The 23,737-nt window shown below is 53.5% G+C and overlaps 2 protein-coding genes across 2 annotated transcripts in view; both read right to left on the bottom strand.

Moving 5' to 3' along the window:
* Positions 1 to 656: 656 nt before the first annotated feature.
* On the bottom strand, positions 657 to 3,226 carry Mex3b (mex-3 RNA binding family member B). Its single transcript, XM_048368895.1, has 2 exons — positions 2,991 to 3,226; positions 657 to 2,090 (listed from the first exon to the last, which is right to left on the bottom strand). Exons 1-2 carry the CDS (start codon positions 3,208 to 3,210, stop codon positions 685 to 687), a joined length of 1,626 nt encoding a protein of 541 aa, XP_048224852.1. The 5' UTR covers positions 3,211 to 3,226; the 3' UTR covers positions 657 to 684.
* A 15,427-nt stretch (positions 3,227 to 18,653) lies between these two features.
* Efl1 (elongation factor like GTPase 1) overlaps positions 18,654 to 23,737 on the bottom strand; it is a 48,005-nt gene continuing 42,921 nt past the window's right edge. Inside the window, 2 exon segments of the mRNA XM_048368887.1 lie at positions 18,654 to 18,990; positions 22,179 to 22,363. Of these exon segments, the coding sequence (XP_048224844.1) occupies positions 18,802 to 18,990; positions 22,179 to 22,363 (374 nt within the window). The 3' untranslated portion in view covers positions 18,654 to 18,801.

The raw sequence follows: 23,737 nt of genomic DNA, 5'->3' as shown, positions 1-23,737 counted from the left end.
TTTAACTCTCGTAAAGCTGCAGTATCCTGGTTTCACAGGAAATCCTGGCCCTTCCACGGACATTCAAGGAGGATCCACGGCGGCCCGCGGGGCGCGTGGGAGGAGCCCGCCCCGCCCACGGCAGGGTCGCGGGTGATCCGCAGAGCACCGAGCACTGAGCACCGAGCACCATTACCGCCTTCACCACCGCCGGCCACTATCCTACTCTAAGCAAACGGGAAACTCGCGGGGCTTTCTTCTTGTGGAAGCTTCCTAGTTTGTACAGTGTAACAACTATCTTCACTACAGCATGCATTTCCGGTGGTGGAGGCTCCCAGGCTGCAGTATCCTGGACGCAGGAATCCTGGTCAGTTCCTTCGTTTAAAATTAAAATAAAAATAAAAAGAGCAGATACTACAGCTTTCCAAGTTCCACTCGGATCTCGGAGTGTTGGGGGGGGGGGTTGCAGAGGGAGGGGACCAAGCAGGCAGGCAGGGGAAGGAGGCTGGAGGAGAGGAAGAGGATGGAGGGGAGGATGAGAGGGGGCGGAGGCCCGAGGGAAGGAGGATGGAGGCTGGAGTCTGAAGGGGAGGGGGCCAGAGGAAAGGAGAGGAGGAGGAAGATGGAGGGCAGGGTGGAGTGTGGAGTGGGTGGGGGGGGGGGAAGCTGGAGGCCGGAGGAGAGGAGGAGCGCAGGCCAAGGCCCTCAGGAGAAGATGCGGATGGCCTGCGTGACGGCGGCATGGCACACCGGGCAGCGCGGCTCGCTGCGCTGGCAGATGCGGTGCGCGCACTCCAGGCAGAAGAGGTTGTGGCCGCAGGGCACCAGCGCGGCGATGACCTCGCTCTCCAGGCACACCGCGCAGTCGCGGCTGCCCTTGCGCCGCGGGCCGGAGGAGGAGCAGGAGGACGAGGAGGACGAGGACGAGGAGCTGGAGGCCGAGGAGGACCCCGCCGCGTCCCCCGCGGGGTCGGTGGGCGGCAGGCCCGGCGGGGGCGCCCCGAGCCCCGAGGCGTAGGCAAAGGCCAGGCCTCCTCCGCCTGGGTCGCTGCGCACGCGGCGGGCCAGGCGGTGCTCTCCCGTGCCAGGGGCCGCGTGCAGGGGCGGGGACAGGCGCGGGCAGCTGCCTGGGAGCAGCCGGCGTGAGCCCGGGCCTGGGCCCAGGCTGGCACCTGAGGGCGCGGCGGGAAAGGCCGTGGCGGCGGAGGCCGTGGTGGAGGCCGTGGCGGTGGAGGCCGTGGCGGCGGAGGCCGGGCCAGGGGAGCGCTCGAAGGGCGCCCAGAGCAGAGGCGCGCCAGGCGGCGGGGCAGGCGCGGGGTCGAAGGCGGGCGGCGGCTCCGAGCCCTCGGGGGACGGCGCTGCAGCCTCCCCCGCAAAGGTGAAGCCATTGCCGTTGCTGCTGGTTCCGTTGTGTGCGAAGCCAAGCGCAGGGCTGGGGGGACTGAAGTCGGCCAGGCGCGGGGTGGCGGCCGCGCTGCCCCCTGCGCCCCCAAAGTAGGAGTCGGTGGAGGCGCTGCCCAAGGAGCTGGAGCTGTCGTTGCGGAAGCTGGCGAAGGGCTTGCGGCCTGGCGAGGCTTTGCTCCAGAGTGCGCCTGCGCCGGCGCCATGCGGGTCGAAGCCCACGTCGGTGCCGTTCGCATGGAAGTCGTTGCCGTCGGGGAGCTCAACCAGGCCGCCCGTGCGCAGCGCGATGTGCGCCTCGATCTCCTCGCGCGCGCGGTCCACGTTCTCCGGCATGCCTGTGACCTCGAACACGGGCTCCTTGTCGCGGCTGGGCGTCACGATGTAGGTGTGCGTCTGCTGCTGGATGCGCTTGATCGTGGCGCCCTTGGGCCCAACCACCAGCCCCACCACGCGGTAGGGCACTCGCACCTGGATGGTGGTTTGCCCCGGCAGCGCAGGCGGGCCGGGCGCTGCCCCGCCGCTCAGCGCCGCGCTCTTGTGGCGGGAGGCGCGGATCATGGAGAAGTGCTCTGCCGCCGAGATGATCTCCCTCCGTGCCATGGCCACGTCCTCCTTGCGGCCAGTCACCACAAACACCGGCTCCTCGCCGCGCACCGGCGTCTTGATGTACGTGTTGGTCTTGGCGCGCAGGGCCTTGATCTTACAACCTGGGCACGGGTGCAGGCAGGGGAGGAGAGAGACATGGCTGTTAAGTCATTACCTCGGTGTCCCACGGAGCCCAGTGTGGAGGGGGCGGGGCCCGGGATGCTCGGGGAGGGCCGGGCTGCGCTGACGGGGCACCTCCCGAAGGCCAAGACTCGGAGCAAGGGGCCAAAGGGGCACCCAGATGACCGAAGCCTCAAGCATAGAGAGGGGCCAGACCCGCGCGCACAAAGCACCCCATGGCTCAGCCCAGTCTACGGGGAGGGGGCGTCGCCCGCGCCCACCCCAATGAGCAGCACGGGGCAGCGCATCCCACCCGCGCCTGCCCGCCCCGCCCCGCCCCGAGCATCTGCAGCCCTCCAAGGCCAAATCCCGGGAACGGTCACGGGGGAGATGCACTGGGCTCCATCGGCTTTGAAGACCTGGGGGCTTCAAAGAAGTTGGGCGCCACGGGGACCCTTCGAGGGCTGGGGGCGTCGGTCCAGGACCCATTGTTCCTCCCCGGACTGCATCCCCGCCTCCCTTCCCGATGCTCCCGCCCCGGGGCCGAGCGCGCCCCCAGCACCTTAGATTTAAACGCTCTTCGGGAGGGGAGGGGGAGGAGAAGGGGCTCCGGGACGAGGCTGGGGTCCTAGCGGGTGGTGGCGGGTACAGCGGGGCGGTGGCGTGGCTCCCGGAGGCCGCCCACCCGCACTTTCTTTGTCTGGGCGCCGGCCCCACGCCGCCCTCCCCGCGCCGCCCTTCCATCCCCGGGCGGATCCTGCGCCCTCCCCGCGCCGCCCTTCCATCCTTGGGCGGACCCTGTGCCCTCCCCGCGCTTCTCTTCCATCCATCTCCGGGCGGATCCCGCGCCCGCCCCGTGAAGCTCTTCCATTCCCGGGCGAGCCCCGAGTCCGCAGACCCACCTTGCCTCCCCACGATCTCCGCGACGTGCTCGGAACTGGGCACCGGCACGCACTCGGTCATGTTCACGCTCCGCCTGCGGGGCTCGCCGTAGGGCGCGGCGCCCTCGTCGTCCAGCCCCAGCAGGGACAGCTGGTCCAGCGCCAGCCGCAGGGCGCTCTGCTCGTCCGGGCTCTCCCCGCCCCCGCCGCGCTCCAGGTCTGCGAACAGCGAGCTGGGCATCGCCGCGCCGCGCGCCGCCGGCCCCGGCCCGGGAGCCGCAGCCACAAAGGCAGCCGGGAAGCGGGCGGTCAGGGGCGGGGAGGCCGCCGGCCGCCAGGGGCTCCGCGGCTCCCTGCTCCGGCTGTGCAGTCCGCACCGGGCGGCGGCTGCGGGAGCCCCGCCGGGGTCCCCACCCCAGATCTGCGGGCGGTCGGGGTGGGGGCAGAGCCCGAGCGGCCGCGCGTGGCCCCGAGCGCCCGGCTGGCTGGCCACAAAGCCGCGCGAGCGGAGCGCGAGCCGAGCGGCGGCGTTTCTTTAAGGAGCCCCTCCCCGCCTCTCCCCTCCGTTCCCGCGCCCTCCCCGCCTCCCCCCTCAGCTCCTGCGCCCTCCCCGCCTCCTCCCCCAGCTCTTGCGCCCTCCGTCCTCCCCTCCCCGCTCAAGCGCCCTGCCTGCCTTCCCCTCCGCTCCTGCGCCCTCCCCGCCTCCCCCCTCCGCTCCTGCGCCCTCCCGCCCCCCCGCCCCAGTGCTTTTTCCTCCTCCCCTCCACTGAGCTCGAAGCTGATGGCTGGGAGGGGGACGAGGCCGGGGCGTCACCGACACCAGCGCTGGGGGAGGCGATTGGCGCGCGCCGGGCCAGGGGGGCGGGCGGAGGCCGGGACTGAGCTCCAGAGCGCGGGTCTGGCACCGCCCCGACGCCGCCCGGCTCCGCGGGCCCCGCCCGCCCCACGGCGCGCCCCCCGCAGCCACTGGCCTCGCCCCGCCCCACGCCGCCCGCCTCCCTTTGTTGTCTGGCGCGGGGACTCGCGTGCGGCAGCTCAGGATCCTCGCCGTCCCCGGGGCTCTGCGTCCAGCCCCGCGGCAGCAGCGCCTGTAAAAGCGGTCCTCACAGTCCCGCTAGTCCCGAAAGAGCTTCCCCGAGCCGACGTTCCGGCCGTAGCCGCCTGTCATCCGCCCCACCGCGGCCGGAAGACGACTGGAGCCCCAGCACTCGGGCCCGGACCGGCGCGGTGCCACCCGCGCGGGAGCACACGAGACAAAGGCGCGCGCCCCCGCCCCCGCCCGCGCCCATCTCCCTCCCCGAGGCCCTGTGCGCTAGCGGGAGCGCAGCCCGGGCAGCGCTGCGGAGTGAGCGGCTTCAGGGTCCCGCACCGCCCTGCGCGGGCCCTGACCCCGCACAAGCGCCAGGACCGCGCCCGCTCCGCGGAGCCGCCTGCGGCTCCGGGCCGGGCATGCGCCGTGCGGTGCGGAGGAGCGGGCGCTCTTTGTGCCGGAGGCGGAGGGAGGGCGCGACGGGACAGGGCCGGCGCGCGGCGCACTGCGCCCCCTCTCGACCGTCCCAGTGCCCAGAGAAGAAAGGCGGCTTCGGGCCAGCGGGGCTGGGGCCCGCCGCGCCGCGCGCTCCACAATCCGCCGCCTTCCCGGTGGGTGCCTCAGGCCCGCGCCTCCTTTTGTTCCGGGATGCCTGGCGCTCTGTTCCCGGGACGCCCAGACCGCGGAGGGGCGCGGGGCACCTGCGGGGCCGCGGACAGGGCCTCCCTGAATGCCTGCCTGACCCGGAGAAGAGCGAACCAGGATCTCGGTTCTCATCTGCAAAATGGGGGAAATAGTGCCTCCCTGACTGTCTGCAGAAGAGATGCTGGTAGTTTCTGCCACGCATGGGCCATGCTCCGCCGGCCGGCCTCCCCGATGCCCAGCTGGCCTCCTGGGATGCCCCGCTGGCTTTTTCTGCCAGTCTCCCTGGGGCATCTCCTAGGGCTCCAGAGGCCCAGGTTTATGAGCTGGGAGCGTCCTTGAGGATTCCTGCCTGGACAGAAGGTTTGGAGGGAGAGTTTCAGCCTCCGATGAGGTTCGGCTAACCGGTCCACCGTTAGGACTGAGGTAGCTCCAGTTCAGGCCCACAGAAGTTTCTTGAGTCACCTCCCATAGCCAAGGCCCCCTCTCCCTGGCCTGGCTGCCTCTGAGTGGCCTACGAATATTTTCACACCTGCCACACATCCTTCCCCTAGACCCTGCAGTCGGTTTCAGATTAGTGACTTCTAATGGGTCAGAGGTGAAGGACTGGGTGCTTCCAGAAGGTCCTAGGGTCCACGGCTCATTACCAAGCAGACAAATCCTACACTCCACCAAGGCGACATGTCACTTCCCTGCTGGTTCCTGACAGGGACCTCTGCCCTTGCTTGTGACCTCAGCATCAAGGAGGCCACACTTCTGGCCCCAAATGAAAGAGAAGCCCATCCTGGGGCGACGGGGTGGCCTAGGAGCCCTAGATGCCCTCAGACTGGAGCCTGCAGTCAGATCTACAGTGATGGGCTGTGGCCTTCTGAAGACACAGTTGAGAGCCAGGGGAGAGGGGTTCTGTGTGGCAGTGGGAAAACCCCTTGGTGGGCTTGGGTGCTGACTGCCCAACACCCTGGTTCCCAGGTTCAGAGGGGCTTGGGTGCCCACTGTTCAGGTTCACCTGCCTCTCCCGTTGACACAAAAGCAGCTCAATGTTATGATACTGCAGGAGGCAGAAGCAGTGGGTGCAACCCCTCCTTTTGCCTTGGATACTGCTGGCTGGTCCGTGACTCTCAGACACGTAACCGCCCAGAAATAAGAATCTGCATCCATGGCTTTAAGAAGTCAAAACATCATAAAACTTGCAATGCCCAGTTCCATTTTTAAGTAGGCAATACCCTCTCACCCTGTAGTTTCTAGTTAGACTTTCCCAGGCTCCTGTTGGGCCCTGGAGCTTAATTACTTTCCCTGATACCAGGCACATTCTCTAAGGACTTGACCATGTGGCCATACTATTTTGTTTTATTAGGGAAAAGTGTGCAGAGTGTGATCTGGTGATAGTGAATTTCAGTTGCCACACAATTTTTTTAAAAGGTAGTTATCAAACAAAGGCAAACTATATTAACAAAAAAAAACACTTTTTTCCCCAGATGCCTTGAATTATTTTGTTCGCATTCTGCAAAATAGCTAGCAAAATAAATTAGAATAGTCCTGTGAGAACAAACTCATTTCCAGGCAACTCACTTGGTATTACTAAGCAAGAAGAAATCGTCTGCAGAAATGAGCAGGTGGTGCAGAGAGGGAGGGCCTTTGCCCTGTCTGTCCATCTGTCCAGACAGCCAACCAGCTGTCCTTCCTCCCTCCTTCTTCCCCTCCTCCCTCCCTCCCCTCTTCTCTCCCTCCCTCCCCTCTTCTCTCCCTTCCTCCCCTCTTCTCTCCCTTCCTCCCTCCCTTCTTTACACTGATATTCAGAGAAAGCCCTTTGTGCCAGGCACTGCCTGGACCCTGGAGTTGGGAGTTATCAAGACAGAGCTCTGGGGGGAGTTGAGAATCTAGCCAGCAGCCTAGCATTGATCGCTCACAAATGAACACGTAATTACAAAGAGGGACAAATGCACCAGACAGATAAGCATGTGTTGATTTGTTGGTTGCCTTTGATTTAGAGTTTCCTGCTGAGATGAGGAGGAATGTAAATCTGGCTTTCTCTTGAAGCCAGGCCTTACATATTTCTACAAACTCCCCAATGGATGCATTTCATGCAGCTAAGCAGACGCTCATTTTATGAAATCAACTCAGTTACTTTACTGCTTGCAGTAAAACTTGGCTAACAACTGCAGCAGCACAAGTCCTTGCAGGGTTGTAACACAGTTGTCCAAGGATAGACCTGACCCCCGTCTCTCACCATGAGTGCAGGCCACAGACGCCCCTTTCCTACAGCTCCACACAAGGTTCTTCAGGCGGGGGTGGGGGGTGGGATTTCCCATGCAACTTCAGAGGCTGGAGTTGGTGCAACAGGGGAAGTGCTAGACTTGCATGACCCAGGACACAGGCCCTCACTGAAGAGAAGGTCTCCGGAAGGTCAGATGGGGATGGGGCCATGGTGACCCCCTTGGACCAGGCCAGCTTCACAGCTGACAGCGCTTGGGTGAAGAGGTGTAGGCTGAGCCTGCACAGGGTGGTGCGAGGGACCAGGCGAGCATCTGGGAGGCAGCAGACAACCCCGACTGTTTTCTGTCACACTCAGGGTGTGCATTGCACAGATGCTGCTGTGCCTGTGTGGTTGGGGTGGGGGGTGTTCCAGCTGTACCCCACCCCCCAGTCCACAGCTGCAGCTGGAGCCCTGCCACCCAGCACGTGGCAAAGCACAGACACCACTGTCCTCCAGGCCTAATCTGACAGAGCGGGCAAGACCTAGGGACGGAAGACCAGCCAGCTGCCAGCCCCTGCCCAGAGGGCTGCCCAGAGAAAACCACAGGAAGACCGTGTGGCCGCCTCCTCCAGGGTGGGGACTCTGTCCAGGGTTTACTTAAAGAAAAAAAAAATTTTCACTTGGACATAAGTTAAAAGCTAAAGGAAAGTTGTAGAAATAAGAAAAACACTTCTCCATTCCTCTATCACGAACATTTGTCCCTTTTGCTTTATCACTGGCTCTCCTCTGCCCCCTCCCTCCTTCCCTCCCCCTCCCTCCTCTGTCCTTCCTTCCGGTCTCTAAACATAAATGCATATTTACATATACAAGCCAGCATGCTATAGATGCATGCTCTTATTATTTTTTAATTGTGTGCCTCATTTGCTCTCCTTTTAGATCATGTCCACCTTATTTAATTGTTGGAGGTATTGGAATTTAGATGCAGGGCTTCATGCTTGCAAGGGAGGAGCTCTACCCCTTGAGCCAAGCCTCCAGCCCATCTTATTTTGTGAATAGCTGAGAACCTGTGTTCACTGCAGTCCTTTCATCCAGGATTTTTTGTATCCACTGCCCAAGAGCATGGATTTATCCCACAAAGTCATGTTCCCATGACCTGCCTCGACATTGATATCAGACTTAAAAAAAAAAATGGGGCTGGGAACATGGCCTAGGTAGAGTGCTCGCCTCATATGCATGAAGCCCTGGGTTCAATTCCTCAGCACCATGTATATAGAAAAAGCCAGAAGTGGTGCTGTGGTGCAAAGTGGTAGAGTGCTAGCCTTAAGCGAAAAGAAGCCAGGGACAGTGCTCAGGCCCTGAGTTTAAGCCCCAGGACTGGCAAAAAAAAAAATCTACTGACCTGGTCAGCCTTTTCCATGGACATATCTGCTCTGTGGACACTCCTCCGTGGAGCGCCCTCTGCCCTGAGCTGAGCAGGAAAGACACCCAGCTGGTATCTGGTCTCCGTCTGCTCACGGGGCTGTTAGAAGCAGGCTGGGGCCCGCTGGCTCCCCTCACCTTGAACATCACCACTGGGTCTGGTTATCTGAAATGCTTGGTCTCAGAACTTCCAGATGTAGGAGTTTTCTAGACTTTGGAATATTTGCATACGCATAACGAGATATCCTGGGGCCGAGATTCAAGTCTAAACACAGAGCTCATGTGGGTTTGCTGCACACTTTGGACACTAGGTCAAGGCGGCCTTGCACACATGTCTCGTGTGACCAACTCCATGGAGAGTGCAGACACCATGGTCTGGTGTGGACTTTTCATTTTTTTTTAATATTCATAGTGCGTCAAGGGCATTCAGTACACTGTTGACACACATAAAAGTGTCCGATTGAGTTTGGTTTTCCCGTTTTCTCAGTGAATTTCTGTGGTGGTGTTTATGGTCTCATTTATAACTAACCTCCGGTCTAAATCGCAGGCTCTTCCTGAGTGCCTTCTCTCCCAGGACTCTATCCGACCCTAGCCCAGAACTGGAGCCGATCTCGGGTCTGAGGTGGACACCCTGATCTCTGACCTTTGACATCAGCTTTGGAGACCTACATGGCCCACCCAGACCAGGGCTCTGCTCACCCAGCCGGCCTCCAGCCCCAGTATACAGGCGCTAGAGCCACCTAAAAGCTGTCCACAACCATCCTGCAGCCGTCCTGGACACTAGCCAACTCTCCCTTCTCCCTAGGCCTTTGCCCAGTCCAAACCCACACTTCTTCCTTCAAAAGTCACTGCTTTGGGGGCTGGGAATATGGCCTAGTGGTAGAGTGCTCACCTCATATACATGAAGCCCTGGATTCGATTCCTCAGTAGCACATATACAGCCAGAAGTGGCACTGTGGCTCAAGTGGCAGAGTGCTAGCCTTGAGCAAAAAGAAGCCATGGACAGTGCTCAGACCCTGAGTTCAAGCCCCAGGACTGGCAAAAGACAAAATACAACAAAAGCCACTGCTTCCCAGAGCTGCTTGGGAGAGACACAGAGGGGGAACGATAGCCACCAGGCAGTGACAGAGCCCTGGAGACGGATGACTTCTTTTTTGTTCTTGCTGTCACCCATCACTGTGAGGTGCTGGACTCCTTGCTGGCTTTTTTTTCTTGGTAGTTGGAGACTTTAACACACCACTGTCACCCCTGGATGGATCAATATGCCAAAAACTCAACAAAGAAATCTCAGAACTAAATGATTGCATAGATCCATTAGACTTAACCGACATCTACAAAATATCCCACCCAGCAACTCCAGAATACACATTCTTCTTGGCAGCACATGGAACATTCTCCATTGTAGGGCACAAAGCAAATATCTGCAAATTCAGAAATACTGAAATCACTCCCTGCATGCTCTCAGACCACAAGGGAATAAAATTTGAGCTCGGGCTGGGGATATGGCCTAGTGGCAAGAGTGCTTGCCTCCTATACATGAGGCCCTGGGTTCAATTCCCCAGCACCACATATACAGAAAATGGCCAGAGGGGGCGCTGTGGCTCAAGTGGCAGAGTGCTAGCCTTGAGCAAAAAGAAGCCAGGGACAGTGCTCAGGCCCTGAGTCCAAGCCCCTGGACTGGCCAAAAAAAAAAAGAAAATTTGAGCTCAACACTTAAAGCCACCATAGAAAATCCTGCATCTCATAAAGACTCAATAACACATTGTTCAACCACCAGTGGGTCATTGAAGAAATCAGAACAGAAATTCAAATGTTTGTGTTATTTAGCCAAAAGGAGCACACAATATATCAGTTCCTTTGGGACTCAGCAAAGGCAGGATGCAGAGGAAAAAAAATGTATAGCTCTGAGCTCCTAGGTCGACAAATTGGAGAAATCTCAATCCAACAATTTAGTGATGCACCTGAAGCTCCTTGAAAAGAGCAACAAGCCAAACCCCAAGCCAATAGATGGAAGCAAATAATTAAAATTAAATCAGATTTAAATGAATTAGAGTAAAAAAAAAATCAACAAAACAGTTGGTTCTTCGAAAAAATTAACATAATCAATAGACCCTTGGTAAATCTTACAAAAAAAAAAACAAACAAACAAGAGAGCACACCCAAATAAGCAAAATCAGAGAGAGATAAGACTGGAAACATGATGACAGAAACAACCAAGATTCAGAATACTATAAGGGAATATTTCGCAAACCTATATGCTAACAAATTCGAATATCTGGAAGAAATGGACGAATTTCTAGCAAATATTGATACGCCCAACCTTAACCAAGAAGATTTAAACCTAGTAAGCAGACCCGTATCAAGCAATGAAACAGAAACAGCCCTAAAAGATCTTCCTTCCAGGAAAAGCCCAGGCCCAGATCTCCTTGCTAACTTTTTTATTTTTTGGTACTAGGGATTGAACCCAGGACGTTGCACTTGCTAGGCAAGTGCTTTGCCACTGAGCTACATCCCAGCCCTCCTTGCTGACTTTTATACCCCGCGCTTTCATTTGACAATCAGAGGTATTTTCTGCAAGCCTTCTATCGCCTGGCAGACGTCAGCTGTGAAGTGGGAACCATGGCATTGTGCTCTGTCTATCAGCATGCTCTGCGCTTGCCCAAGCGCCTGCCACCACTCACATGGTGGCCTCTGGCCCTGACTTGGCTATCTGGAGGCACCCAGCCTTCAGAGAATGGCCACCACCACCCTCTCATTCTAGGGCTACTCCTAGGGCTAGTTAGGACTTCAGTTCTGGGCCTTGTATTCTGTTCTACTGTTTGTTTGGTGGGTTTTTTTGTTTGTTTGTTTTGTTTTTTACTTTTCTGGGGTTTTTTGGTTTTTTTTTTTTTGCCAGTCCTGGGGCTTGGACTCAGGGCCTGAGCACTGTCCCTGGCTTCTTTTTGCTCAAGGCTAGCACTCTGCCACTTGAGCCACAGCGCCACTTCTGGCTATTTTCTATATATGTGGTGTTGGGGAATTGTACCCAGGGCTTCATGTATACAAGTCAAGCACTCTTGCCACTAGGCCATGTTCCCAGCCCTGGGTGTATTTTAAATACAGGGTTTTAGTACTTTTACTGTAAATGCCGCCTTTGTTTCTTAAAACAGATTATGTAAAGATTTTGTGTATTTCCAATAAAAGGACTCTTAGCTTTTTATTGTGATTACAGTAAGTCTATAAAATATCTCATAAAGAAAAAACATCTTTTAATAATATTTAGTCTTCCCAGATGGGGCATGCTGAACTTACACATCACAATCTTTGTGTCACCCAATAGCCATGATGCAGTTTTCTTCATAAAGATTCTGCGTTTCTACAGCTGGGTGCTGATTACTCCTTTCATTGTCTTGCTTCCTAACTTATTATCTCTATTCAATTATGCATATGAAATATTTCCCACTAAATGCAAAACAATCCTAGTAATCTCTGGAGCATCATTCTCCCATTTAAAAAATGCCTCCACTGAATTTGTGAAAATGATGATTTCTAGTCACTCCTCATGTTCTTCACTGCAGGCCACTCACTACACAGGTCCAGGGCCCACGCCACGCCCATGCCACGCCCACACGGAAGGGTGTGTCGAGGGAACACATAGGGAACCTAGGTCCACAGTCTGAGCAACAAATCCTTTCCATGAGTTATAACCCTAAGCATAAAATCATGATGCCCTAGTCTATTGAATATGTGGTTGACTAAAGGGTAACGGGAGAAGAGACGATCCTGAGAGGAGCCCTCGGTGTATCCGGGGGATTCTGTCCTCCCTACCATCCCTCCTCGAGATGGGGGGCTCCCCCCACAGCCATCACCAGGTGCAAGGACTTCCTGCCAAAGGCTCAGCACAGACGGAGAAGCGCTGCCTCCAACTCCGCAGTGGGAGGCACTGGCGCAGCCCAACCAAGGTCAACAGCAGCATGACATCAACAGCAGCATGACATCAGCAGCAATCACACATCAGTGATGTCAGCAGCATGGTCTACTGACACAGGTGACAAACACAACATTCATCACCCTTATCTCCTCCCCAAACTACAGGTCTGCACTATCACAAGCAAAGCTTTCGGTCAATTGCACTGGCACGAGCACTCTACACACCTGGCCACATCACCAAAACAAGCGGGTCAGAGGAACTATGACAGCCAGGGTCTTCCCAGAGCGGCCTGGTGCTAAAACAACAGGGCCAGGGATGGGATCCCAGGACAGAGAGAAGGCCGGCAGCACAAAGGAAATCCAGAGATACCATGGGTTAGCAACATGCAGATACTTTTAATTTGAACCAGTGCACTGTACTACTGTCCAAGATGTTTGTTTACAAGAAACCCACATAGCTCTCTGAACTAGCCAATCAATTATTCTGCAAATCTAAAACTGCTCTAAAATGTAAAATCCACTCATACAAGGGGAAAGGGGAGGAGGTACAGACAGCAGGAGGAGGAAGAGCAGGAGGAAAAAGAGGAGGGATTGTTTGCAGGTGTCTCAGTAAAGTGTTGCCCAAGGCAAGGCAGGCCAGCACAGCAGGTGAGGGAAATGGCTGGGGTGTCATTACACCCTTATCAGTGGCCACACCCACAGGCTGCCTGAGACATCAACATACAAGGTGGAGCACTCCTCAGACTTACTACAGCTGGCAAAGCGTTGGGATTGGTGGTCTTCTGAAGCCCTTTGGTCCTCTGAAGACCCTCTCTTCTGCCAAACACCTCTATGGATCCAGACATGCCTGCTGAGTTTGGGAGGGAGGATGGGGAGCTGGGGAGCAGAGGCCAAGCGCTCCCCATTCCTGCTTGTTCCACAGAGAAAGGCCTTTAGCACCAGGAATTCAGTTTGCCCTCAGTCACTGCATACAAATGATTGCTGCTGACAGATCCCCGAGTGAACTTAGAAGGGGTAATGTTTATTTAGACTCCCAGTTCCAGAACAGCATTCCCAGTACAGTCAGCATTCTCCATCTCTGCGTGGTGAGGAAGAGATAAGGGTGGACGGGCGTGGCAGGACCAAGCTGCTCCCCTGGCGGCCATGGGAAGCAGAGAGAGTGGGCTTGCGCTTGGATGGCGGCCTGCACTGGTCTGGCTGGCTTCCTCCTTCCCTTATTCCACTTGACCCCAGCGTATGTCTGGGGCAGGCTCAGCCCTTCTGAAGCCCCTCATCCTCAGAGGTGGGGTCAGGTAAGCCATGGGGAAAGGCAGAGGGACCCCAAATCCAGGGCTAGATCACAACGGAGGCTCTCAGCTCCCAGGCGAGGGCCGTCTTGGCTGGTGGAGCCTGGGGAAGGAATTTCTCGGCACCATCTCAATAAGCCCTTGAGCCCCATTCCCAGTGCCACATGCAGTTTGTTAGTAGCACATGCACAGTTTTTATTGTGACAATTAACTAAAGAAGAGAAGCTGGCACACTGCTGCCAGGCAACGCTGGCCTTGTCCTAAGCTGTCCTGCTGGGCCACTTCAGTCACCATGGGCCTCACAAGGATGGGACTGATCCACTATGTCCTGTAACACAGGACTGAAACCACTGAGGAACAGCAGAGCCATGCAGGACAGACCTCTCAAATGAGAATCATTGTCCCCTAGTTCAGGCTCCATCCTGGATCGGAAGGAGTCACCTCATGTGAACCAGGCTTCCTTCCCCAACTTCCCTGAAACCGGAATGGAGAGGTGGCCAGCCAGGCCACACCTGTAAGGTGAGGGCAAGGGCTGGGAGTGGAGTCACCTTAATTAAGCCTTTGGGACAAAGGGAAGGAAGCTCCCAAAGAAAGCCCAGAAAGGGAAGTGAGAAGTCCAAAACATCTGCGCCTAAATCAAAGTTTCACTTGGTGGGTAACATGAACGCAGGAAAGAAGGAAACCCAGGCCTACCCCAGTCCTCTTTTCATCTGCCACTCCCTAGTCTTCCTGGCTCTCTCCCTGCTTATAGGCATGGGGGGGGGGGCGGCAGGGGACGGGGAAAGCTGAGCCTCCCTGCCCTCCTTCTATCTCCAGACAAGCAAAGGAATTTTCCAACCAGGGTGATGTTCATGTTCCCCCAAGCATGGGGAAAAAAGTTAAATCCTCTGTCAAGTGGATCGGTGGGTCACAAAAACTTTGCTTTTGCTTTTTGCTTCACTCGATGCACTTGCTTTTGTCCTGGCAGGTGCAAAAGGGGCTGGAGGTGTTTGACTTCAGGCTGCTTTTCTGCAGGAACTCAGAGGGCCCTTTAGCAACCACACACCGAAGATTTCAGAAGATCCTGAGCCCAGAGAGCTGCGGTCACCTGGTCAACCCAGGAACTCTGGGGGCTCCAGTGGCAGCATCACCAGAGCCACTCCAGACAGGAGCCTCAGGCACAGAGGAGCCCAGACCACACGGGAGGGGCGGGTCGTCCCAGGCTAGCACCCGGATGAAGACCACAGAAGCTAGGAGTTGGAAAATTCAGAAACTTCTGAAGACATTCGAAATGCTAAATCTTATTTATTTCAAAGCTGATTAAAGGGTGATAGGGACAAAAAAAAAAAAACCCAAAACCTCTAAAAAAAAGTAGCCCAATTAATTTACCACAGACATTCTCGAAGGTGAGGTTGTTTTAATAAAAGACAGTATCTCTGAAAAGTTAGGCTACAAAATGAAGAGCATATTATCAATGACCTCATGTGATCAGTACAATGACATATTTCCCTCGATACTTGAGCTTTCTACAAGCTTTCTTGGAAACAGACACAGGAAAAGAAAAGTGAGGAAAACTCTTAACTAGACATAAGGTCATATCTTTTTTTTCTTTTTTGAATTTAGGGCAAATAAAAAAAGAAACATCTAAATCTGATGTTCAAACAACCCTTTCCAGTTTGATCCAATGCTTTCTCCTTAACAGTGCACTTTATCAGTGCCCCAGCTCCAGGAGCTGCAGGCCTATTCTTTGTCCATTCTGAGTTTGAAAGGCAAGAGGCTCCTTCCTCGACTACCAACAGTCTCCAGATGGACGCTCCTTTCCAAAGGAGATCTGGTTTCTGTTCTCTTCTTTCACCTTTAGTTTTAGAAACTAGCCTGAGACTCTCAATCCTAAATTAATATATGAAACTGGAACACTTAAGAATTTCTACATCTGGGGTTGGGAATGTGGCTTTGTGTTAGAGTGCTTGCCTTGCATGCATGAAGCCTTGGGTTCGATTCCTCAGTACCACATAAACAGAAAAAGCCAGAAGTGGCGCTGTGGCTCAAGTGGCAGAGTGCTAGCTAGCCCTGAGCAAAAAGAAGCCAGGGACAGTGCTCAGGCCCTGAGTCCAAGCCCCAAGACTGGCAAAAAAAGAATTTCTACATCTAAAAAAAAACTACATCCATCATAAAGTGGAGTGGGGGGGAACCATCCCAGCGATGCCTTGTACCATTTTTCTGAACATTAATAAGCAATAATGACAGTTTACAAATGACAGATGCATTTTCATCTATAAGTCACTAAGTAAACAAACACTGCAAAAAGGCGGCTGTTTGTATGATTTTAAGCAAACGTCAGGTGTAATCTCTGCAGTAGTTTCTCACGCTCATTTGTCAGAATCACCAGGTTTGGGTTAAAGAAGCTGGCTGGCCCACTCCCTCCGATGCCAGGGTTCTGCCCAGAGCTTTTCCCCACAAGTTCCAGGTGGTTCTGATGTTGGCAAGCTTGGGACCACACTGCGAGCCACGCCCAACCCAGACTGGGATTCAGACCTCGCTCCTGTTGTTCAGTCTAAATAAACGTGGCCTCAAACTCCACGAAGACCAGAGCATCCGTGTGCACGGCACAGACAACAAGGACATCCTCACTGTTTGGGAGGCAGAGACCTTGTGCAGTGATCCTCGGGACTTGAGAATGAAAGGAGCTGGCTTCAGGTAGGCGACATCCTGGTAGGGGTGGCAGTGGCAGCAGCCAGGCTCTGGAGGACGCAAATGGGAAAAGGGGGTGGTGGGGACCATGGGATATGGCCAGGCATTTCTGAGCAGAAGGCGTGTAATCAAAGGTGTTGTATTCACCGTGGCTCACAGTGATTTAAATGAAGAAAGGGGAGATTTCTGTCCCACGGACTGATCAGTCCAGGAGTGTGGATGTGACAGTGTGTCACAGCTGCTCTCTCCCTGCTCAGCCCTGCTTTCCCAGTATGGCACCGGCAGGACACAGAGAGCCCCACTTCACTGCTCACTGGCATAGCAACCCTAGCAAAGTAAATTACACCCCCCCACACAGAGGCTCTTACTTAAAACCCAAGGCCAGAACTCACTGGGCCACCCTGCACCATGGGTTCATTGCAATGAGTTCACGGGATGCTGCTGAGGCTGAACCACACACGTGGAACAGACAAACCCACTCAAAATCTGCCTATGCCAGTGGCTCACGCCTGCCATCCTAGCTACTCAGGAGGTTGAGATCTGAGGACCACGATTCCAAGCCAGTAGTAAAGTCTAGACATTCTTTTCTCCAATTATCACCAAGAAAGCCGGAAGTGGAGCTGTGGCTCAAGTGGTAGAATGCTAGCCTTGAGCACAAAAACTCAGGGACCAAGTACCCAAGTACTGGCACACATACACATGCACACTCACACACAGAACCAGTATGACCGCATGGCCCTCCTCATGGGTGCTGTCCTGCCCTGGCTGGCCTCTGCTCTATAGTCCTGGGTCTTTTCCCAACAGAGTGGCATGCCATGGGGCTGAGTGCCAGTGCCAAGCTCCAGTGCCCATGGCCTCTCTGTGGGCTTTCAGGGTTTCTGGTTGTTCTGAGGAAAGGGAGGCTAGGCCCATGGAGGCAGAGGTCAGCAGGAGTCACGGGGGACCCGTCCTCCATCAGCCCCCAACAACCAATGTGAGGATGAAATGATTATCCTTATGCCAGGCACACAGGGCTGGTTCTCCAGGCCTCTGCCCCACCCCTGGTCCACCTGTGTCCTTGGTCCAGGTTGCTGACGAGGTCCTGTGAGGAAGGCCCACGCCAGGCCTTGGGACCAAGTGTCCTGGGGTCTCCAGTAGCCTCCTCACTGCATGGAGCTTTGGGACACACTGCAGAAGCTGTGAGGACAGGACTGGAGGGGTTGCTTCCAGTGAAGTCCCCCCGGCTGAGGCTGGTGCCACTGGGCCACGAAGGCACTTGTGCGCCATCACGAATGGGCCGGGCCTTGAGGTTTCAAATCACGCAGCTGAGTGGATGGCAGACTGGCCCTATTCCCTGGTCTGCGCCTGGTGGCCTCGTCTGTTACTGTCCCCTCAAATGTGGCAAGGAAGAGAGACATCCATCCATGCCACAGGAACTTCCTGGACACAGTGCGTCAGGCCGGCCCAACAGAACTGCCGAGCGTTTCCTGGTCTTTCCTGTTTCCTCTACAGCTCAGAATTTGCTGGTAAAGTGCGGAGGGTAAGAAAATGTATATGGCACTGTGAGCAGTCTGAATGAGGTTATTTACAAATGATGTCAATCAATGTGCTAGCTTCTCTTGCTATCAGTGTTTAAATAAACTAATACATGGAACAACTCAAATCAATTCAGATACTATTATCTGCTAAATTTGAGCAGGCAGTGATTATCTAGGCACGGTTACTCTCATGACTGGGTCACTTAGACATGATCTGCTATGCCAAGGTTCTAGAAATTAAAGTTAAGATGCCCATAGCTACTATTTTGAATGACAGAGGTGACTAAGAAAATCCACTAAAAGCAGCTCAATAACAAAGTCTGCTCTGAAAATTTTATGCCATGAACAGGAACCTTTCCTTCAAGCGGATGTAAAATATTACACAAATCAAAAGATGACAAGATCTATTTTTGACCCAATTCTTTTTGCCACTGGGATGGGGATGACCCTGGACGGAACCGTGGGGGTGAGTTAGGGCAAACATGGACGGTACAGGAAAGAGCTCACTGACACCAGCACACAAGCTTAGCAAGGCAACGAGGAAGCAACAGAGTGACAGAATCGTACCTGTTCTGTCCCCTTCCTGGAAAGGCTCAGGCAGGACTCGTGGGCTGCACGTGGAAGGCACCCTGTGGCTCGGGAGGAAGTGTGAGAGGGGGCAGTTTGAAGGCTGTGACAGAGGCTGGCTGGGTCCCTGGGGCAGGTGTGAGCTAAGCTGTGTGGTCTCTGTGGTGACTCAACCAGAAAAGTCCTGGGTTACAGGGAGGATGTAGAAGCGGTGGACCCAGACTGCGCCACCCAGGGACCTGTGGAGGGGGTCTAGAAGTGGCTGCTGGCATGGAGGACCCCCACCAGGCTCACACAGTGCAGTCTCCATGCCACATGGGTCGCCCTGCCCACACACACATGTAACCAGAGAGGTGTTGGCACATAGCAATCATTTAGATAACTTCTTGCCTTGAGCCAGAATTAACTAAAAAGAAAAAAAAACACACACCTTTTTTTTTGAAAACATATTCTTTAACATTCTCTTTTAAAATATTTATATGAATCAACTTTATTGAAAGTGAGTTCTAAGAAAGAATGCAGCAGAAGGAATTCCCAGGAGTAAACTCTCAATGGCACTTATTCATTAGAAAGAGAAGGAATCCACCAAAATGAGCAGCTACTTATTTTTGCTGAGTGTTCTCTGCTTTTCCGCATGCTCCACAATCTTTTCTTCCACATAGAGACCTTTCCGCTTCCGCACAGCGTTCATGTACTTCCGGGCCTGGTTCTCCGAGTCCGCCTTCTCCCCGAAGTGCAGGTACTCCTCCTCCGTGGTGGGCACCCAGAAGGGGTCACTGGGGATGACCTGGTAACAGAAGGCCACAGGTGTGCCGGGTTAGGCAACAGTGACACTGACAGGTACAGACGGGTGGCTCCTCCGGGCCAGCGCACAGCAAGCAGCAAGCAAGCAAGAGCAGGAGCAAGGCCACGGGTGCTCTGACAGTGATATGGTGAACCCTCATGCTGACTCTGGAGGCCAGGAGCAGCAAGCCACCTTGTGGTCAAGTCCAGTGAAGGCTGGGGGACCACACAGAGCTGGGGTCTCTTCTCCCCACCTCCCAGGCTGCCTCAGAGTTTGGACCGTCAGCCTTCCAAATGCACCACTGTGCCCGCTCATGTCACTGACTACCAGAGCCCTATCCAGCCGGAAGATAAACCCACCACCGACTATAACATAGTCTTTGCAGGCCTGAGGTGCAGTGAATAACTATTAAAAAAAGTGACTAGTTGTCAAAAGAGAAATGAGTAGCTGGGCAAGAGGCATCGGGCTCAGAGCAGAGGCCTTATTTCTGAGCAGAAGCAGGGGAGCCCACCACAGGTGTTGGGGGTACTTCCAGGGCTCGTGCAACTGCCCAGACTGGCCCCGTCTAAGCAGGTAGATGCCCTGCTTTCCCCGCACCACTTCCAGCCCGGGGACGCCTGGAGGCCTCTCGCCTCAACATGCCAAGAAGCACAGGGGGTGGTGTGGCGCCTTCCTGGGTCAGTGGTGTCCGCCTGGAGCGAGACAGTTCCTGCAACCCAACAGGCTGACACAAAGGCCATCTTTTAGCTCATTGGAAGCCCCCAAAGCAACCAACTGCTCTCAGCATCAAAGAACCCCATCCATTTTCTGCCCATTTCCACTGTCATCTGACAGCAGGGGCATACCCAGTGATCATTTCCTGTCACGCTCCGACAGGGTTAAGTGCAGTGCCTGCTGGGTGACCACATACTCCAGTGTAGACCAGCACCTCCGGTGACCGTATACACCAGTGTATACCAGCGCCGCCAGGAGACTGTGTACACCAGTGTACACCAGCACTGCCGGGTGACTGCATATGTCAGTGTATACTAGCACTGCCAGATGACCACATACATCAGCAACAGTTTTCTTTCTGTGCCTGTTATTAGCCTTTTTCTCCTTTTTTTTTCCCACCGAAGGGTAAAACTTAGAAAGAGAAATTATGAGACTGCTGACTTCAAAGGTTTCTTCATTGAAAATGCCTGTAATTTTATTTTCTCTATTTTTTAAGCACTCTTGCTCAAAAGCTCCTGATTGTGAATTATATGGTGTGGGAGAATACAAACCAACCAAAGTGCCTTGGAATGAGAAGCCAGATCTCAATACCGTGTTATTTCTAAACTTATCTGTGGAGGAAAATTTGAGACAGCCAAGACACAGCAACTCAATGACATTTAGTTATAATGTCATTTTTTTAAGACTTTCACAGACTTGAAGCTTCCGGAAACAGGACAGGTGGCCAAGGATGACAGAAGGGTGGCACAAAGCTGAAGCAAAAAACCTTTTCTAGATAATACTTTTCCCTACAATTACTAAGAGGCTGATTCTTAATAGCAAGCTGTAGCTAAACCAGAAACCAACATTTATATATAAAAAAAAAAACCAGCAACAACTACTAAGTATTTAAGATCAATTTTCAGCTTTTTAAAAAAATTCTGAGAGATAAGGGAAACTGAAAACCACTATAGCATGTGTGTAACCAACTCCACAAGGAAAACCTGGCTACCTGGCTGGTTTTACACCGGTGGCCCTCAGCCCTCTCCTGTTTCTTTAGTGAAGGAGGGGCACCTGAGATCAGGAAGCACAGCCACCCTTAGCATACAGTCAGATGGCAAATGTGTTAGACTTAATATCCTCTGTCCCAGCTGCCTGAAGTCTTCTGGAAAGGGATCACAGAGACTATGTTGACGAACATGGCTCTGTGCCAGTAAGTTTTATTTACTAGAACAAGCAATGGGCAAGTTTGCTGACTCCTGCTCTGGTCAAGTCTGACTCAGTCTCAGTCTCCCTGGGAGGAGGGGTCTTGTTGATATGGTCACATGATGCGATGAAGGTGAAGTGATGTGTGAGGCAAGTTTGTGCCTTAACGGGAGGAAGCCAGGCATGAAGGTGGGAGGTAGAAGACTAACTCTTTGCTACCAATGAGTACTGAGAAGAGCATCAAGCTAGAATGCACCTGGACGCCACCCCTGGGCGGCACGCCAGCCTGGACAGCCTCTGTAGACTCAGCTGAGGGACAACTTTGTTTTTTTATTTTTATATTTTGTGCTTGAACACAGGACTTGGGATCTGTCCCTGAGCTTTTGTGCTCAAAGCTAATGCTCTACCCCTTGAGTCACACAACTCCACTTCCAGCTTTTTAGTGGTGAATTGGAGATGAAGAGTCTCATGGACTTTGCTGCCAGGGCTGGCATTGAACCATGATTCTCAGATCTCAGCCCCAGTAGGTAGGATTATAGGCTGAGCCACCAGGGCCCAGCTGATTTGTAGTTGTTGTTTTTTAAGTTATAAGTTGATAAAGCACTTTCAATGATAAAACTATAAAATGATGACTCATATGTACAAATTCAAGTGAATCACTCTAACAGTGACAGAAGAGCAACAGTTCTGAGTGTGTGTGTACATCACATTCAGCACCTCTTTGTGCAGATCAAAGGTACAAGGTACAAAGGTACAAACTGGGTACTAGTGGCTCAGGTTTGTAATCCCAGCTACTCAGGAGCCTGAGATCTGAAGATCAAGATTCAAAGTCAGCCCAAGCAGGAACGTCCATGAGACTCTTCTCTCCAATTATCTCTCTACACACAGGAACTCTTTCCCCTCCCTACCTTCTTGCCCTGGAAGAAAAGGTCCTAGACGGGTTCACTTTCAGAAAGATCTGTGCTTTTTGCTTAGAAATCTAAATTACATAGTTAGAGGGAAAGCAAAGAATTAAGTACTCTGTGTCTTAAATCTTACATCATACAAAAACGACTGTGTGTTTTAAGTCCCATCCAATCTAAGGACCAGTCAATCTGGATTAAAAACATCATTGCTTTCTGTCCATCTGACTGGGCTGAGTCACACGACAGCCACTGGCACGGCAAATTTGGCTTTGCTACTCATCTCCTTGGTAGGAGGTCCAGAAGAGGAGGGACTGGAGACTGGTCTGCAGGGGGCGGGGGATGGAGGCTGGTCTGGAGGGGGTGGGAGGTGGGGACCTGTCGTCTTACCTCCCAATGGCTGAACACCAGCTGAGGGCTGGCAAGGCCACTCGTCCTCTTCCTGATTTCATCAGCAAAGCCAAAGCTCTCGGCCACAGGCAGCACAGCCTTGATGATGAACATGTCGGTGCCTTCTTTCATTTCTTCTTGAAGCACTCGGCCTTCTCTCTTCGATAAGACAGCATAGACTCGCCCTGCAAAGCAACAACACTTCAATTCCATCAACTGGTCATGTGAGTTGAGGCACAGCAAAGACATGACTGCTAACACCATTAAGGAATACATTCATTCTCAATGATTTTGGTTTATAAGAGCAAAGTAAAGTAGTAATTACAGAAAAAATAGAATTAAAAGATAAGGAGACCCCAAACAACTCCCACAGCACAGTGCAAAAGGCACGAACCCACAGGACTTCCAACAGTGTCACCTGGGTGGGACTAGGCCAACACATCTGAGCTGAAGGACCTTAACTTCATTAAAACCTGTGGCTCACTACTGAGTTTTACCTCTTGTGGGCATAAGAAAAAAAATGAAATCATTGTATTAGGATTTTGCTGTTAAAATGTTATCTGTTAACTCTGCTATAATACTCACATAACATACCTAACTTAAGAAAAAAATACTGTAATATGCTCAGATGACTGAAATGTAAATGTGAGAGTTGATGAGACTATACAGTTTCTACAGGGTAGGCAATACCCAAAATGTGGATCTGCTTTGGGAAAGACATAACTTCAAAAAGAATGTGGGGCTGGTCCTGACTTTCCACGAATTATTGCTACAATGCAATTCCTGAACACTGCTAAAAAAAAGACTGGCATATCTTATGTGGGAAGGAATGGTGTCTGTGTTCAGTGCTATTTGAATGATCTCTAGGGCCATTTGTTCAAACACAATTGATGTATTTCAGCAGAATGCAGGGAAGGAAGTATGTTCACAGGATAGCAACAGGAATGGTGAAAAGGCATTCTAAGAATGGGTGAAGGGCCTGGAGGATCTAGAGAAGCCTAGAACATGACTGCTCTCCTCAGGGACATGGGTGTTGCACACACAGTGCAAGCTGATGCCCCAATGGGGCACATGCAGTGCGAGTAGGAACCTTGCTGTACCTCAGTACCATCCCAGAACTGGCTATAAGCTGCAATGCACACAGATTGAAGGTGAGGAGGCCTAAGCATCTGCTGATGACATCAGCGCTGATGTCTTCTTCCAGAATGCTGTTGTGGGGGTGCAGGTATCTCCAGCAATGGTCCTATGGGTCCTATAAGGCCTTGGTGGTAGGCTTGACAAGTCGAGAGACATGCAGGTCGCGAGATACATTTCAAAGCCTAATTCCTGGCACATACTGCTGTAAGCAGTCAGTTACCCACCAATGAAACTATTTAGCTATTTCTTTTCTTTTTCCTTTTTTTTTTCCTTTTTGTGGTACCTGGGTTTGAACTTGAGTCTTATTTTGCTTCAACTTGCCTGCTCAGTTAGTGCTTCAACACTTAAGCCATGCTTCCAGGCCTGCTTTTTACCAAGAGACCAGTCTCACAGACATTTCTACCTGGGCTGGCTTTGAACCA

The sequence above is a fragment of the Perognathus longimembris genome, chromosome 20, assembly GCF_023159225.1.
Source record: "Perognathus longimembris pacificus isolate PPM17 chromosome 20, ASM2315922v1, whole genome shotgun sequence".
Taxonomy (NCBI): Eukaryota; Metazoa; Chordata; class Mammalia; order Rodentia; family Heteromyidae; genus Perognathus; species Perognathus longimembris.
The sequence above is the reverse complement of the archived record's forward strand: the minus strand, read 5'-3'. Positions and strand labels throughout refer to the sequence as shown.